Below are 13201 nucleotides of genomic sequence, written 5' to 3'. Positions count from 1 at the left end.
TAAAAATCACTTTATGCCTTAAAATTAACCTTTGAAGATTCCCTTAAAAGTGAAACAGTCGCTCTATTATCGCTCAAACTAACTTGTGAATGAATCGAATAAATATTTGTGAACAGGTCATGTTATTTGGTTTTGTTTGCGTTTGTGTCCGTTTAACAAATGAGCACAATGGAAATGTATCATGTGACAGTATGACTCTTCATCATGCTTTAATCATTATTCAGCACTAGGCGGCGGTGTGGACACATTACCGATCCTTCCTCATTCTTTTGCATTGGAGACGTTGAAACTACTTTTGTTGGGTGGTTAAACATTACTAGTTCGTTCACACACTTAAACATTTTTAATTGTGTCTTTAGTGTCGAAACTTTTTTTTTTTTTTGCGCCACTATATATATATATATATATATATATATATATATATATATATATATATATATATATATATATATATATATATATATATATATATATGACAAATGCAATTTCCTAAATAACTATTACCTTGTTTTTATTTTAAATGTATTTATTTCAGAACAGAGCGTTATAGGTTTCAACCTGACGTTTTGGACCAAAAGTAGGTGCATGTTAAAAGCTTCAACTAAGTCACAGTGCTCGTCTTTTTCCTAGAAGGAACCTGAAAGAAAATATATATCGTTAAAAACGTTGTGACAGAATATGCTGTAGGCTATGCATGTGGAAAAAGGAAAGAAAAAACTGACAAACCTGGTTCAACCACATTCCGTTTTCCCATTAGACCCACAAAAGTCAAGATGGGTCTGACCCTGTTTTGTGTGTGTGTGTGTGTGTGTGTGTGTGTGTGTGTGTGTGTGTGTGCAAAAGTCTGAAATTGCTGCTCTGGAAGTCATTTGTAAGATAAACCACATTATTAGATTTGATTCAGTCATCGCATTAATGTAAATACACATATTATAGGACACCCTTCAGTCATGATAAATGCAAAAATAAAAATGTAGGACATTTATTTTTAAAGCACATTTAAATACAACCAGTTATTCTTAAGTACAAAATACTTGATGAGGAAAAACTCCCCAAAATTCAACCAAAATACTTCCTGTCTATTCTTCCTGTTTTATGTGATTTGACAGAGAAAGCAACATTTATATTATACAGTGTATTTATACCATGATATATATCAACTGATTATGTAGAATTGAGAAGGAAAAATAACCTCAACACAATACAATTTGTAAATTTTTACCAGATGATCTTTTCCCCATTAGACCGATAACCTGTTTATAATAATTAAGCAATGGAACCAGCTGACAAACTATATTGTTGCTAAATGATTTTATTTAAAATATTAATATTGTGTATTAAATTGCAAATGAAATCACTTCTATATTCCAATCGGGCATAAAAGAACAATAGAATAAATAAAATATAAATAGATGAAAAAAATGAATAAAAAAATCCTTTGGCCGCTAACTAAAATAAGTATAAGTTGAAGCACTAAAATTACTAAAAAAATTAAACTGACATAAAAATAAATTAAGGCTAAAAAGATGAAGAATGAAATAAATGCAATGAAAACTAAACATATAAAAAATAAAAGCAAATATAAAAATAGTAAAAAGTACTATGATCGTATATAAATAACACCAAAAAACATCTGAAGAAATAAAATATTAAAGAAAGCCCCAAAAAGGACATAATATGAAAGTCATTGAAATGGTTCGCGGATTAAAATAAAACTACATAGATTTTCCACTCGTTCCTGTTTTTTCATTCTTTTCTAAGGATTGAATGTATTTTTAATATTCCGTATGATTCTATTTAATATTTTGCATAGTAACACGCTCCTTCTCGTCTCTTATTGGCAATTTGATCGTGTCACTCAAACCTGCAGGCCTCCGTAGGACACGCCCCGCTTTTATCCAAATGAGGAAGAAGTTGAATTAAAAGTGAAACAATGTACCGTTAGAGATACACAGATCCGGGAGCGTGTACACAACAAAGAAATGCCCGTTCTCAGCTGAAAACCATGTTTTACTGTCGATTTCTGCTGTTTTTTTGTTTTTATGTGTTATGTTGCTACGCTGCGTTCCGCGTTAACGCAACGTCTCCTCCGAGAAATGCGAAATCTTCTGATAATCTGCAGCACATAGACTCTGCAGGTAGCACCAGATACAAAGGAAGGTCCACTGAAGGTCTGGAGGGGTTTGAACCTGGGGATGTTGCTCCTGATTTCCAGGTGCACACTCTGGACGGAGTGTTTATTTACAGTCCTCAGAACGACTCGAGCAGTGCGCTCATCGTGCACGCGTTCACCAATAAATCCGCCTTTCTGGAGTGTCTGTGGACGTGGAGCGAGTCTCTGTCAGACCTGCTGAAATATCTGCCGTCCAACACTGAAGTCCTGCTGCTGTCCCTGGACGACACTGCGCCGCAGGACGCCCTCTGGATGAGAGAACAGGTGTACAACGCCGCAGCGCATGGGTACAGACACATTCAGTATCACATTAACATCTCACATATCACTCTAGCTCGCTTTCTTTCTTTCTACCAGACAGTACCACGTTTTATTATGATTTTGGACAACACGATACTGTTGTATTCTTAGATGCATTGATAGATAGATAGATAGATAGATAGATAGATAGATAGATAGATAGATAGATAATTTATTCCTAAAAATCTATTCATTTATTTAGTTATGTATTTCTTATCATTTATTTTTTATTTATATCATTTATTTGTTTATTATGATTTTTGGACATCATGGTTAATACTGTAGTATTTTGTTAATTACCTTAGAGAACTATTTAAATAATAACATTAGTATACAACTACGTAAACACTTCACTACCTTATTATAGAATATTAAAAAAGTACATTACCATGACTATACCATGGGTTTATTGATTGATTTATTTATTTATTTTGGACTAAAAAGTACTTGTAAATCATATTTTTAATTCATTTTTAATATTTTAGTTACCTTGGAAAACCATTTAAATAATTTACGTTTTTAGTATACAAATACGTAAATATTCAATATTGTAAAATATATTAAAGTACTATGGCATTACCATCTGATATCACATCACTGTGGTGATAGATAGATAGATAGATAGATAGATAGATAGATAGATAGATAGATAGATAGATAGATAGATAGATAGATAGATAGATAGATAGATAGATGCAGACACACAGGTTTTTAATTCATAAGTATTTTTATTTTTTTAAATTTAATATTTATTTATATAAAAAATACCAGGTCATATTGTGATGTTTGGATATCATGGTAATACTATAGTATTTTTAAAATTACCTGTAAAAAACACTGTAACTGTAGTGTGATATTACCACAGTATGCAAAAATGACATCAAGGCAATTAATATTCAAACACCATTTTTTTTACTTGTTAGAGGAAAAGAGATCTTGTCCAGAATGCATTTCTCTCCTACTCCTGTGTTTGCGCTGGGTAACTGGTTACCCAGAGTTCTGTACTCATGGGGATGTGGTGGACAGAACTGCGGCCTCGCTCAGGTGCTTTTCTCCTCTCCAGGTGAGTGTGTCTTGATGGGATTACATGACTCGGTTCCATTTGTTTTGAAGGTCGTCATTTCTTAAAGGGTTAGTTCACCCCAAAATGAAAATTATGTCATTAATTACTCACCCTCATGTTGTTTCGTTCCAGTAAGATAATTTGTTCATCTTCAGAACACAAATTAAGTTATTTTTGATGGAATCGGAGAGCTATCTGACCCTCCATAGACAGCAACGCAACTGAAATGTTCCCAGGTCCAAGAACTTAGTAAATACATCAGTAAACCAGTCCATGTGACATCAGTGGCACGACTTCAGTTTTGTGATGCTACGGAATACTTTTTTTTTTTTGCGCAAAGAAAAACAAAAATAACATAATTTACTCAACCATTCTTCTACCCCGAGCGTATTACAATGTATACGCATGCTTTCCCCCAAGCGTAAACAACGCTTATTATCCAGATTACCTTCATGCGCACGCTCCAAAATCCCCCCCAAACATAAACAACGCTGAGTACGTCCAATACGTTTTTGGGTACTCTCCCAAATTGGCAGAAGACGAAACTCGGGGGAGAAGAATGGTTGAGTAAATGTTATTTTTGTTTTCTTTGCGCAAAAAAAAGTAATCTTGTAGCATTGCAACACTGAAGTCGAGCCACTGATGTCATATGGACTGGTTCACCGATGTATTTACTAAGTTCTTGGACCTGGGAACATTTCAGTTGCGTTGCTGTCTATGGAGGGTCAGATAGCTCTCCGATTTCATCAAAAATAACTTAATTTGTGTTCTGAAGATGAACAAAGGTCTTACGGGTTTGGAACGACATGAGGGTGAGTAATTAATGACATAATTTTCATTTTGGCGTGAACTAACCCTTTAAATATTCTGGATTTGCAGACTGGAGTGCACCGGTGATCGCCAAGCGTCTCAATGCCCGATACGACTGGCTGAATGGACGCTGGGGTACAGATCCTTACAGACTGCTGGATGCAGGTGATGGTTGTGAACCTGTAGCATCTGTCAAAGGTGCAGTCGCGTGGGTATCTGAGGGTGGCTGCTCTTTCTTCACAAAGGTGAGCCGCATGAGGAAGGCAATATGGATATTTGTTCAAGATACAAGATATGGCCTGATTTTCAATGTTTTGAAATGTTTGATAAAAAACATGGCTGAATCTAACGCTACCGGAGTGCTGGTGTATGCATTACCTGGGAATCCCATACAGGACATGAACTGCTTAGGAGACGATTGTTCCACCTCCATCAACATACCTGCGTCTATGGTCCATATCGAACCATCTGTCATGCAAGCACTGCGGTAAAACAAAATTAATACTAAAATAAAACTAAAACTGAAATAAAAAATAAGGCTAAATAGAAATTGAAAAAAAACTAATAAAAATGCTGCAGTATATTTTAACCAATTAATAAAACATACCTTTATCAAGGTTGCTGTCATTTCTGTGCTTTCATCTTCAAAGTAGTTTCCTACACATGAAAAATGGCATGTGAAAGTTTTAGTGATGGCACATGAATTTTTAATAAGATAAACAAAGAGGCTGTTTGTGATTGGTTGTGTGTTGTCAAACAAGTCATAATAACATTTCAGCATTTCATTATTTAATACTTAAGAACTTTATGTGTGTATTTGCAATGTTTGCAGCATTACTTATATTATTTAAACGGGCTGATAAATCATGCAGGGGTTTATATATAATTTTTTTTTTTTCAATAATGTTTGACGTGTGGATTGTTTCGATAGAAAGGGGCGCCCTGTGAACGTGACGTTCCAGGTCACACCTTCTCCAAACTTCTTCTTCGCGATCAACCAGAAGGGGGCGCTGTCTGAGATGGGCTGGTTTCTCTACCCCACCTTTAGATTCATTGCCTGGCAGGCTGAGTGGTAAGAAAACTGGGTAACACTTTATTTTAAGGTGTCCTTGTTACACATGTTACATGTAATTACTATTATAAAAACAAGAAATTATGCATAATTACATGCAAGTAACCCTAAACTAAACCCTAATCCTAACCCTAACCATATAGTAAGTACATGTAGTTAATTAATATTAAACGTATAATTACACAAAGACAAGGACACCTTAAAATAAAGTGTGACCGAAAACTGATATCTGATATCTTAACAGTTATCCACTCAAAACAATTTCTCTTCATGTTTAGTGCATGTACTGGAAACCGGGGCTATTGTCACAATTTGAATCGAGTTAAAAGTAAAGTTGAATGTAGTGATTGACTGATGGCCAATGCCATAGGGATATCTGGAGAACTGGGTGCTGACAGCTGATATTGTGCTAATATGTGCCAAATGCTGATCTTAAATCTTAAAATTGCAAAATATTGTCCAATTATTGGCCTGGCTGTTACTATCACTAATTTATGGTATCATAATTTTACTTCTTTTTATCTCCTTTTATGTCCTTATGTCCAGTTCACATTTATTTAATTCTGTAGGTTCACATTCAATGAGGCTCTGCAGGAGCAGCTGAGTCAGCCTGCTGTTATAGTGCCTGTGTTTGATCGTCATCTGATGCAGGGAGAGACGGGCGCTCAAGCAGTGGTGGATCTGCCTGGAGGTTTGAACATCCACCATGACATGACAGGCCTATCGTTCAAAGCTAGACATTTTTTGTCTAATTCTGTCTTTTTTGTATATAGATTACATGGATTATGATATTCTGGAATTGGACGCCTCCCTGTCCTGTCCCGGCCGCAGGGACGAGACATGTGCTCACTGGGATCACACCGTACAGCTGTACGTTTGCTGCGATCGCACCAGCCCATACTGCAACGTGGAGCTTGGGCGCTGGATAACAGCCTTCCGCAGGTACAGGATCATTCGGGTTAACTGAATTGTTGCTGTTTTTTCGACATTGTCATTGTGGACATTAGAAATTAGCCTTAAAGGGATAGTTCACCCAAAAATGAAAATGTTATGTTTATCTGCTTACCCCCAGGGCGTCCAAGATGTAGGCGACTTTGTTTCTTCAGTAGAACACAAACAAAGATTTTTAAGTCAAACCGTTGCAGTCTGTCAGTCATATAATGGAAGTGAATGGGAATCACAGCTTTGAGAGTCAAAAAAACATACACAAACAAAACCAAATTAAATCCTGCGGCTCATGATGATACATTGATGTGTAAAGACACAAGCGATCGGCCTGTGCAAGAAGCTGAACAGTATTTATATAATTTTTTTGTCTCTGATTCACACAATGTCCGAACTGTCCTGAGCGCGTTCTCAACAGCCGGCGCATGACGCGTCTTCTTCTTCTTCTTGCTTTAGGGCAGATCGCAGACTTATAAGTGCATTACCGCCACTTATCTCTAAAATGGACCATCGACACTCCTAATTGAGATTGTAGATTGAGTGTCAATGGTCCATTTAAGAGATAGGTGGCGGTAATGCACTTATAAGTCTGCGATCTGCCGTAAAGCAAGAAGACGAAAAAGACATGCTCAGGACAGTTCGGACATTGTGGTGAATCAGAGGTAAAAAAACAATATAAATACTGTTCAGTTTCTTGCACATATTGGGCTTATAAGTCTGCTACACATCTGTGTGTCGTCATGAGCCGCAGGGTTTTGTTTTGTGTATGTTTTTTTTACTCTCGAAGCCGTGATTCCCATTCACTTCCATTATATGATTGACAGACTGCAACGGTTTGAGTTAAAAATCTTTGTTTGTGTTCTACTGAAGAAACAAAGTCACCTACATCTTGGATGCCCTGGGGGTAAGCAGATAAACATAACATTTTCATTTTTGGGTGAACTATCCCTTTAAGGCCTGTTCACATCAAGGATGTGACAAATAATGATTTTAGATTTAGTTTTAAATGTCATTCTATATTTAAAAGAACAGCAGAGTCCACACCACAGCTATAATAATACTGGCACAGAGGAACAATATCATCGGAATGACTTTCAGAACAATTTTTTCAGCTGATGAATGATAATGAATAAAAACATTGACAGCCTGTCAGCACCTGCTTCCAAGAGCTTGAGCATTTAAGGGGGCACATGACAAACCTGCATTTTGCACTTATAATTTATAGAATGTTATTGGTGAGGAGTCGGACACTAATAGTTTTCCTTATTGTTATCTTTATAGTAATGGGCACTGGCCTTTGTGTTACAGTTTGTTGCTGATGGTAGAAACTGTTTGTGACTTTCTTTACAGAGGCACAGGTCACTGGCTGACGGATGTTTCTCCTTTGATTCCCCTGCTAAATGACAAGAAATGTGTCTTCACCATGAAGACTGTGCCATGGGCCATGCCATGGATGACGTCTCTCAATCTACGCTTTAGTCACAGCAACCAGACAGGTCAGAACTAATTTGATTCATTTCTTAAGAAATTAACACGTTTATATAGCAGGGACACATTAAATGATCTAAAGTGACAGTAGAGACATTCTCATGTTACAAAAGATTTCTGTTTCTACTGTATTTTGCAGCTTTCTATTCATCAAAAATTCCTAAAAAAAACTAAAGCAAAAAGTAAATATGAGGCAGCACAACTGTTTTCAACATTGATAATAATAAGTGTTTCTTGAGCAGCAACGGTTTGTGAAGGATCATGTGACAATCAAGACTGGAGTAATGATGCTAAAAAAAACAACTTTGCATCACAGAAATAAATAATATTTTAAAATATATTCATTTAGAAAACAGTTTAAATTGTAATAATATTTCACAGTATTACTGTTTGTACTGTATTTTTTGCTTTGATGTTTTGTTATCTGTTGTGGCTATCAGACATTTTAGGCATTGATTACACTGTACTGTATGTGCAATACTGAGTGTTTCAAAAAGCTTGTAAATATTGTGCAAAAGATTTTTCATGTCAAATACGTTTAGTTGTGCTTATAAAGTGTGCAACTTTTGGGGCCACCTGTGCTTTTTGTATGACACACAGAGTTGCTGCCTATATAAATTGAAAACATGTGAGGTTGTGTTTCAGTAAGGATGCTGTTTTAGAAGAGATGCGTGTATGCAGTGGACACTAGATTAGTGTTGGGCAGTAATGCATTACTTGACACACTTTGATTACTTTTTTAGTAACGGAGTAATTTAACGCGTTATAATTTTCAGATGGTAATTAGAGTATAGTTACAAGCCGAGGTCTCTATGCGTTACTGCCGCGTTACATTGCTGACAGAAAGCAGTGTTTTATAATCTAGAGATTGTATTAAGGATGTAGCACACGCACTGTCAAGTGCCAGTGGATCAGAGACCTGCAGAATGTCTTTTACAGATTATAAATGAAGCCAAGCCATGCACGCAGCAGCCGCTTGCTTTAGTTAACAGTGTTCTGTGAATGTTGATGCTTTAATAACAAAAAAATTTCGGGAGCATGAATGCTGTGATTTCATAAATTTCATGGAGAAAAAAAGTAATGTAACTAATTACTTTTGAAATAAAGTAATCAGAACAGTAACGTGATTACTTTTGAAAGGAGTAATCAGTAATCAGTAATTTGATTACATTTTCAGAGTAACTTGCCCAACACTGCACTCGATTTTGAAAAAGAACATTTTTTTGCATAAACACCAACATTTTCCTGGAAAGAACATATCCATGACTGATTTACCACATGCAGCTGTGAATGCTATTGCTCACCCACATGTGTTCTATCGACTCAAGGGAACTCAAATATACTCAAAGGAACAAAATGAGCTGTCTCCAGTTTTGGAACAGAGAAGTGGAATGTCATCTACATAGTTAACACTACAGAAGGTTCTTCATTATCAAAATGAGTTGATATTACTCCACTTCATGTAACTTACAGAGAACTTCAAGTCTGTTACTGATGCTTCCTGCACACTTATAGTTTGTAGTCAGCCTCAGCTTTACAATAATATTTACAATGAGTCATACATCTATGTAATCACTAGCTCTATTTTAGTGCACTTGCAGAACACCATAAATACACTTTTCTTGGAAGTGCATTTAGGGGCTTGGCTGTTTCCCAAAATGCATCAGTGCAACTCGAGTTACTGTAGTAATAAACCAAGTCAGATAGATTGCAGCGGGATGAGGATGTCTGTTATGGATGTTGCCATCATCTGACATTGTTTTTGCAGGTAATTACTCAGACAGACTGTACCCTTTCAAGGTAATGTCACTGTTCCCTGGGGGGACGTTTGACAAGGACTATAACAGCAGATACCAGGAGATCAAGTTCACTCTTCCAGCTTCAACAAAGAAGGTGATGAATCCAAAACTGTTATTATTGGTGAAATAGTAATAATAATCGACTCCCAGTCAAAATTAAAAATCCTGCTTCCGACACATTGGCCAAACAGAAAAACATATTTCATTAAAAACTGCCAAATATCAGACAATATATAAGCCTTGGTGACCAAATAATATAACAATATATTTTAATATTTTTTTATTTATTTTAAAAAGTCATAATTTGTAATGAAACAAATTTTAAATATATAAAATTAATATCTATATATTAATTGAATGTGTGTTTTTACATGTGTTGGAACAGTACTATAAATAATACTAATAATAACAATAGTAATGCAATAATTATAATAAAATCTTTTTTAATATTTTATTTTAATACAATGTATTTATTTTGTGATTAATTAATTAATTTAAATCTATTTATCTATTCATTTCTTTATTTAATTGCATATAACATTTCTGGATAAGTAAAAACTTTCCATGGATTAAATGTGTTTTTTAAAATCTTATGAATATGATTTTTATAATAATACAATCAATCAATCAATTTGTTTATTTTAATTTATTCATTTATTTATTTTGCATTTAAAATGTATGTACAAGTAAAAACTTTCCATAAACGGAATGTGTGTTTTTACATGTGTGCTGGAATAGTACTAGTAACACAAAAATTATAATAATATCTTTTTTTAATATTTTTAATATTATTTTAGTATAATTCTTCATTCTTTCATTCTTATTATTTTATGTATTTTTGCATGTGATATTTCTGGAGAATTGAATTGAATATGTATTTTTGTGTGGCAGGTGGAGTTGTATGCCATTATCACGGCTCACGGGTCTGACGAGAACTTCTGCGGTGAATTTTGTGTGACATCACATAATTTCCTGATCAACAGATCCATCAATAACACCCTCGTGTTTGAGTCAGCTGGTTAGTAGCAGCAGGGTGGCAGAATTAGTGGACTTGATAACATTGTATGACATTAATGAACACCCTCATATTTGTGTCAGCTGCTCAGTAGGACCAGGATGGCTGAACTAGATAACATCTTTTGTCATCAAAGAAATGTGTTCACACTGTGCCAGTAAGTAAAACAGATGTGCATGTCCGTGCAGGAACACCTCTGGGCTGTGCCATGCGGGTACCTGAAGGAGCGGTGCCCAATGAACACGGGACCTGGTTGTACGGCCGCGCTGGCTGGTGCGACGGGCTCCAGGTGGATCCATGGAGGACCGACATCACCTCCCAGGTACAGCAACCACAGTGTTGCATACTACATATAGTGCATGTCCTGTGCAGCAATCAGTTAGTAGTAAAGCAATATTTTATTCTGACATGCACTCTTTAAAATAATGCCTCCTTATTGGCATTGATGATCTCATGAAGAGCGTTTAAGATCCATGGATCCTGGTTTAACAAACAGGTTCTTCAGGTTATTTAAATCTTCTTCATACTAAGAAAAGCAAATGCTTCTTTTAAGCACTGTTTACTGAAAGGTTTTGAGGAAACATAAATGGTTCTTCCAAACCCTCATTTGGAAGCTTTATAGCCAGAAGCATGTAATTGATTATATTTAGCTGCATGATGTGTTAATGGTTTAAAAACTTTTTGTTCCCCTCACAGCTGGACTTGAGTGGAACCAATTCTGTCCTTTACTTTGGACTCTTTGAAGGACGCAATCCAGATCCAAAGACTAATCCGGGGTACATTATTATGTACTCCTTTCTAGTGTTTTATAAATGATTTACAGACAGAAAATTCAGCAGAAATATTTTTTTTTTTTTTTTTTGCACCAAAACTCATCATTTTCCTCCATTCAAAATCATTTGGTATTTCCTAATGCTGCTTATTTTTGAAAGGTATTTTTGTTTATAAATGCTTTCTGACATAATTACATTTATCAGCATTTTTAAAGCAGTTGACTTTAAAGTCACACATAAAGTAAATTGACAGATCTTTTTTCAAATAAATTTGTCTTGAGAGATACACATCAGTCTCTGTTATATCATTTATTTGCATTACTAGCTGTGTGTACTAAATCACTGACCTAGTAAGCTGCATATTTAGGCAGCATTTTAAGGCATCATAGGTGCTCTTAATGCAAAGTCTGGTCCAAAAGGTAGGAATTATGATGTTTTCTAAGATATTGTACCTTTTTTTTTTTTTTTTGCTCTCATTTGTGAAGAAAGAAGTCCCATAATGCAATCCAAAGATCTCAGTAAAAATACTGGAAGTATCTTGAAATCTAAATCCATTTGAGTTGATGTTGGCTTAGTAGGCAGCTTACTAGACCTAGGAACATTGTTTCACATGGTGCTCTTTAGTAAAAACTGTCATCAGTCATTCTTCTAAAGTCTTGCTACTCTGAAGTTCTTTTCTTTTCTTCTGTGTGACGATTATGTGCAATTACACACATCTCCTGTAGCTTCTTAACTTCAAATGGAAGGAGGACCAGCAAATCTTTATCTTCATTCTTGAGTGCTTTTCACTTTCAAGGAGCTTTAAGTCCCTGATTTTGTGGACCGACCCTTTGTCACACAGAGATCATTCTTGCCCAGCTACACTAGTTTCCACACTTGAGCTCTTGTCCAATTTTAGGTGATCTTCTATAAAACGAAGCATTATAACAGTTACCGTGTTCTGTAATTGAAATGCACTTCATATGATGGCTGCACACAATAGAACAGAACCGAAAACTCTTGTTTTTGTCAAAATTTGGATTCTGTAAAATTCACTACATCATTTTGAGAAACAAAAACATTGTGAATGATTAAATTCTTGTTTTGTAGTAAATAGAGCTTTTTGAATTGAATAACTCATGCATGTAGGTTAAGGTTCATGGAACCGCTATCAAGACAGTTGAGGCCTGTGATGTCAGTTACAGCAAATAAAAGTTGTATGTGGCGACTTCCAATAATTCTTTGAATTCTTTGATTCAAAATTTGAGATGTCATTTTAATTGCTGAAAAAAGAAACAAAAATCTTATCTGAACTGCACAGATATGCATAAGCATATGCATAATATATTTGTATTTATTTTTATTATTTATGGTTATATTTTAAATATTTTCCTTTTTCTCAGCACATATTTCTATTTTGTGGCATATTCCTTGGATTTGTCTTTGCTCAGCAACTCATGAGTGTTAGATTTGGCCTACTAGCATATCCACCTTACCTTTACTCTCAAGCCAAGAGTCATGCATGGAAAAAGAATGGTATGTGCTTTATTACTTTTGTCATATTTTGCATCATATTTGCTTAGCATTTACAATATCAGTCAAAAGTTTGGACAACCAATCTTACATTTTTATTATTACAATTATGTTTCCTATGTGCTGATATAGATTTAAAAACAGAATTCAGTTTTCAATTTTGTAAAGAAATTAATTTCTGTGCATGGTTTAAATTTTTTATATGTGACCCTGGACCACAAAACCAGCTGAATAAATAAGCTTTCCATTGA

At 35.2% G+C, this 13201-nt stretch overlaps 1 protein-coding gene across 1 annotated transcript; it reads left to right on the top strand.

Moving 5' to 3' along the window:
- The first annotated feature begins 1777 nt into the window (after window positions 1-1777).
- Window positions 1778-12645, top strand: si:dkey-256h2.1 (uncharacterized protein LOC337520 homolog). Its single transcript, XM_042741711.1, has 12 exons — window positions 1778-2460; window positions 3397-3536; window positions 4416-4591; window positions 4673-4833; window positions 5278-5418; window positions 5988-6109; window positions 6192-6360; window positions 7714-7859; window positions 9620-9744; window positions 10542-10668; window positions 10854-10987; window positions 11362-12645. Exons 1-12 carry the CDS (start codon window positions 2006-2008, stop codon window positions 11479-11481), a joined length of 2016 nt encoding a protein of 671 aa, XP_042597645.1. The 5' UTR covers window positions 1778-2005; the 3' UTR covers window positions 11482-12645.
- The last annotated feature ends 556 nt before the right edge of the window (window positions 12646-13201 follow it).

The sequence above is a fragment of the Cyprinus carpio genome, chromosome B16 (assembly GCF_018340385.1).
Source record: "Cyprinus carpio isolate SPL01 chromosome B16, ASM1834038v1, whole genome shotgun sequence".
Classification (NCBI taxonomy): Eukaryota; Metazoa; Chordata; class Actinopteri; order Cypriniformes; family Cyprinidae; genus Cyprinus; species Cyprinus carpio.
This window is presented reverse-complemented; position numbering and strand designations above follow the sequence as displayed.

Bases quoted from the DNA above. Each gene is read 5' to 3' on its own strand.
- si:dkey-256h2.1 (XM_042741711.1), top strand. From the start codon at position 2,006: ATGTTTTACTGTCGATTTCTGCTGTTTTTTTGTTTTTATGTGTTATGT. The intron at 6,361-7,713 runs GTACAGGATCAT...CTTTCTTTACAG, and splicing joins TGGATAACAGCCTTCCGCAG to AGGCACAGGTCACTGGCTGA. The intron at 9,745-10,541 runs GTGATGAATCCA...TTTGTGTGGCAG, and splicing joins TTCCAGCTTCAACAAAGAAG to GTGGAGTTGTATGCCATTAT.